This window comes from Rhincodon typus, chromosome 4, assembly GCF_021869965.1.
Source record: "Rhincodon typus isolate 14 chromosome 4, sRhiTyp1.1, whole genome shotgun sequence".
Classification (NCBI taxonomy): Eukaryota; Metazoa; Chordata; class Chondrichthyes; order Orectolobiformes; family Rhincodontidae; genus Rhincodon; species Rhincodon typus.
The window spans coordinates 10,826,826-10,832,202 of NC_063335.1; the positions used below are offsets into that span (position 1 = coordinate 10,826,826).

The 5,377-nt window shown below is 42.4% G+C and overlaps 1 protein-coding gene across 1 annotated transcript; it reads left to right on the plus strand.

The window, feature by feature from the left end:
* The first annotated feature begins 155 nt into the window (after window positions 1–155).
* mal2 (mal, T cell differentiation protein 2) lies at window positions 156–1,083 on the plus strand. Its single transcript, XM_020527246.2, has 3 exons — window positions 156–493; window positions 588–758; window positions 982–1,083. The coding sequence occupies exons 1-3, from the start codon at window positions 365–367 to the stop codon at window positions 1,081–1,083; spliced, it is 402 nt and encodes a 133-aa protein (XP_020382835.2). The 5' UTR covers window positions 156–364.
* Window positions 1,084–5,377: the final 4,294 nt, after the last annotated feature.

Here is a 5,377-nt window from a genome sequence, read left to right on the forward strand (position 1 = left end):
CCGTGCGGGACGGGACTGAGCCACCGAGCCGGGCTGTACCGTGCGGGGCGGGACGGGACTGAACTGAGCCGGGCTGTGCCGTGCGGGGCGGGACGGGACTGAACTGAGCCGGGCTGTGCCGTGCGGGGCGGGACTGAGCCGAGCCGGGCTGTGCCGTGTGGTGCGGGGCGGGACTGAGCCGGGCTGTGCCGTGCGGGACGGGGCGGGACTGAGCCGAGCTGGGCTGTGCCGTGCGGGGCGGGACTGAGCCGGGCTGTGCCGTGCGGGGCTCGCACTCCCGGATCATTTACACCTGTCTGGATTCGGTATCGCACGGCTCAGCCGCCAGTTCCCTGGCTCCCTGCGGGCGGTCGCACCCACCACCATGTCGGCTCCTGCTACAAATCCCAGCCTGAACTCTAACGCCATGTCTTTCCCAGCTCCTCGGATAACCCTACCTCTGGGGATCTCGGTTCTGCAGACCTACTCCGGAGCTTTCATCTGTTTAGAGATTGTGAGTTAGCACTTGTTCCCAGGTCTGCAACTTAGGGGCTGGTCACTGACGCCGAGACTGCCTGCTAACATTGGTCTTTCTGTTTTGCCTACAGTTGTTCGGAGGTTTGGTGTGGATTTTGGTCGCTTCGTCCGATGTGCCTGTGCCTCTGATGCAAGGCTGGGTGATGTTTGTGTCCGTCGCTATGTTCTTGTGTTCCACGCTGTACCTGTCCCTGTACCTGTGCGGCCTGGTTGACCGACTGGATACAGACTGGAATCTAGTTGTGAGTAAATGTCGCTGTCACTGAGTAATCGCAGTTTATCCCAATACCTAGTCAAAGTCTTCCGCCCTGGGCATCATCAGTGAAGGTGTAGCCCGGATCCGACTGGTAAAAAATTCCCTTTCTGGGGGGGAAAATGTAGCTATTCGGTAAAGTCTTAAAAACCCCGCAGTTTCGAAGGGAAGCTACCTGTTGTTTTTCATCTTTTTTTGTTTTCCCCTACAAGGTAGAGCAGTCTGTCGGTGTACAGTGGTATTGCAGGCAGCTGGAGCATCTCCAGACTGATTTTGCTCGGATTTGTAACTGCCAGTTTCAGAATCTGAACTAAAAATAACAATGGGAATCTGTAACGACGCAGATTATCGATTTGGTAGACTTTTTTGCTTCGGGTCTAATCCTTCCTTGTTAGAGGAGATGCTGCAGCACACAAATGGACGCCATGAAACAGGCTTTTTGTCTCCACATGAAGCTGCCTTCTCTGATTGCAGGAGAGAAATCTGATCCTTCCTGTTGCTCTCTCTGTTACTGAGGACAATTTTATGCCTCAGTAGTTACCCCAGCTGGAATAGCTGAAAGCCTGAGACTGATTTTTATACATCAGGTCATTCTTGGGAATTATATCTGGATGTATCTGAGATATTCTAATGATGCCATGCCATTATTTACCACCACCTTAACTTCTCTGCCTAAAAGCCAGAAGGACGCTCAGCACCATAACCTGCACTGTTGGTAGGTGGAAGAGACGTTCACGATTAGTATCAATGCTAGTTGGAATGGCGATAGAACCCTGCACTGGTGATATAAATCTGACACACATTAGTCAGCCAGCCAGTTGTTAGCATGCAGATACAGCATTTGTGCACTTCCAAAAAAAAACTCAAAGAACTGTGGTCTTACTCAAAGTCTCCTGGCATGAGACTTCTACTTGCTATAAACTTGCACTCATCTAAAACACTATTGCTCATTCTAACCCACAGCAACTTTCATTGCGCTGCAGGGATATGTTAGCGCAGTGGCCATCTTGTTGGAGGAGCAAAATACTGCAGTTGCTGGAATCTGTACTGAGAACAACAAATGCTAGAGATCACAGCAGGTCAAACAGCATCCGTGGAGAGAGCAAGCTAATGTTTCAAGTCTAGGTTACTCTTAGTCAGCTCTGAGTCATCTAGACTCAACAATAGCTTGTTCTCTCCCCATGGATGTCATCTGACCTGCTGTGATCTATAGCATTTGTTTGTTTCCAGGCCATTTTATTGGACTAGCGGTCTAAAGGTCTGGATTAATGACCTGGAGTGAGTTCAAATTTCATTATAGCGGCTGTGGAGATATAAATTCAGTTAATTAAGTAAATCTAAGTAACTAATTAAGTAACTGCTACTTTTCACTGAATTGCTATGGCGATATACACTTTTATGTGCATATCATAGACAAGAACTTTGAATTCTGATGGTAAAGACTTCAATTTCCTTTTACACTAGCTGCTCAGGAATCTGGCCCAGTCTTAGTGTCTGCATTACTGAGAGTGGAAAAGATTTACAAGTTGATATTCAATCTGTTTGACTGTATTATGAAAATCCCTTCCTTGGCTATTGAGTTCCACAGTGAAACTTGAACCCAGAGCCACTGTTCCTGATGCGTCTAACTGTATAAAAGGACATCCCTTGTGTTTATATGTTTTTAATGTACTTAAACAAGCTAGGTGCTTTGCATAAGTGTCAAGCTAAAACAATAACCTTAGGTGGTATTCAAACATTTGATGTTTTATGTAAATTCTTGAAGAGGCCATGTGGGTTGGACATATGTTGCCAGTGCAGATGTGAAAGGTTAATATCGTAGTAGGAGGTAAGCAAGGTTCTTGAAGGGTTGTAAAACTAGGGGTTACAGAAGTAGGGAAGGTAAAGACCAATAACCAGTACAGATGGTCAGAGATGACATTTCTATTTTGTGTAATGTAGGTGTTCCTGTGAGATTATCATTTATTGCCCATCCCAAATTATCTTTGAGAATATTGTTATGGCTTGCCAGACCATTTCTGCAGATATTTAAGTGTCTGGTGGCACAATTGTTTAGAGGCACATTTTTACCAAGACAGTTATGGAAGGCAAACTTCCTTCTCTAAACATCATTAGTGAGTAAGATGTGTTTTATGACATACTGGTACTTGAGGTCACTATTTCTGAGATTTCATTTAAGTAAATCTGGAATAAAAATGGATTTTTATTCCCTACCCTCCCCCATTCCCCTGGCTGCTGCAATGAGATTTGAACTCACTCCAATCGTTAATCCAGGCCTTTGAATTGCTAGTTCAATATAGTCAGTGTGGACTCAGTGGGCCAAATGGCTTGCTTCCACACTGTAGGAATTCCATGATTTTATGATAGCCACTGCACTACCATATCCCGAGAGCTGAGTGAGTTGCTGTGGGTTAGGATATGAGCAGTAGAGTTTTAGATGAGTTCAAGCTTATGGCAAGTTGAAGTTTCAGGCCAGGAAACTTTTGGTAAGACTGTAGTATTCTCTGATGGCATTTTTGAAGTGCACAAGTCCTGCATGATAACATTTTGCAATCCTTGTACAAAGTGCACCCAGGTGTTTCTGAATATTAACATTTGTAAGTTCCTTTTTTTTTTCCTTTGAAAGAAAAATCTTATGACCAAAGTGGATAACCTCTCACTTCTTGAGAGGTTCATCTTCATCTGCCAACTTGTTGTCCATTCAAACGTGTATATCTCTTTGCAGCCCTTCTGTCCTCCTGAATTCCCAACTAACTTCATTATCATCAGAAAACTTGGACAAAAAGATAACAATGTATCTGTCATTAAAGTTATAAATAGATGATTCAGTTACTTAGCTGTGCTAGACAGCTAACATGAACCACATAAATGTGACAGCCAACAATCCCTATTCCCTGCCTCTATCCATTTATCTTTGTACTAGCTTTTCTACGCCTGTACTAGCAGGCGTGTACTAGCTGAAATTCGGCGAGCAACAGGTTGCTGATTTTTGTGGAGTTGTGACCAGTTGTGGATGCCAAAGTCCATGAGCCTGAAGACAGATCTCTGGTTCCTAGGTAGATGAGCAGCTTGTGGGTGTGAACAATACAGTGAACAGACTGTTTCATGGGCAGATGGGTATGTCTTTCTCAAGGAGGATACTTAAAAGTTTGAAGAAAGCCCATTTGTTTTTCCCTCACCAGTTGCTGTAAGCTGTGGCTTTTAACCAGTAGCTAAAGACTTTGCAGTTAGTGTACCTTATGTAAAAAGAACCAGTAGATGAGAGATTAAAGAACAGACAATCAAAAGGATCATCTTGGTGAATTCTGTGTACTTGGGTAATTACCCTATATCCCCAGTTATTTTTCCCCTCTCCACGTATAACATCAATTTTTTTCCTATCTGTATGAGTATTGGATTTTGAATTTCATCAAGCAGTTATGTAAGCAGTGTGTAGCTGTTCACCTGTGAATGGAAATTTATTTATTTCTAATAGTTCCTGTTAAGTACAGAGACTTGGTCCATGTTAACCCAGGTCTATCCAACAGGTAAATTGGGTACATTGCATTCTTTGATAAAATGTTTAACTTCTATGACAACTCCAAGAATAGCAGGGCTTCGTTTCCAGTGCACTATGTCATATTATTAATAGAGTTCAAATTTTGCTATCTGCCATGGTCGGATTTGAGCCCTGTACCTATAGCATTAAATTGGGCTTCTGGATGACTTGTATAGCAACATTACCACTGCCACTGCTTCCTCTTTTATTTATCCTACAGGTTTTATCCTCAAAAAAACTGAAATGTGTTTGTCAAGCAGGACTTCCCTTTCAAAGAAATGCGCATCAATTTAAAAATAAATCGGTGTATCTTTTGGAGTGCATTGCAAAGAATACCCACACTATAGATTTGAATGCTTTCCCAATCACTGAAGCCATATTGACTTGTCACTGATCATTTTCACTGTCCTTCCTGGATTAGCAGTAATACATTCAATAACTTTCGATGTGCTGAGATTCTTCTAGAATCTAGGGAATTTTGTAAAATTGTTGCCGGTATATTCAGTATCTCTGCAGCTGTCTTTTAGAACACTAGGATGTTGTGTCCTGAAAATATGTCAAATTTTAGCCCCTTCAATTTCTCTAGTAATCTTTTTCTTCCCATCTCTTACCTTTTTATTTTATTATTCTTAGCCCTAGACCATTAAGTTACACTCTTTCCACGATATAGCTTCTGTCAATACTGTGGAGACAGAAAAAAAGTGCTTTCTCAATAGTTCTGCCATTTCCTTATTCACAATGTTTTCTCTTTCTAAACTACTGATGCTTACTTTAGCTATTCTCTTTCTTTTAATGTAGTGTTTTTCCATTCCTTACTAGTTGTATTTCATTTTTTTACCTCTTTTTAATCAGTCTTTGGTTTTTAAACAATTTCAATCCTCAAGCCTCAAGTTTGAGAATGTTAGGATGGAAAAAGGCACCCCATTCACACATTTAATTTGATTTTAGAGCCAGTTCATTGTTGAGTCAAGGTTATGAACCTAACTGGGGAGATTCAAATGTGGAATAACTGAAGTGGTGAACAAGGGAATGTCTCTAAATGTTACTCATGAAGTTTCAAAGTAGAGATA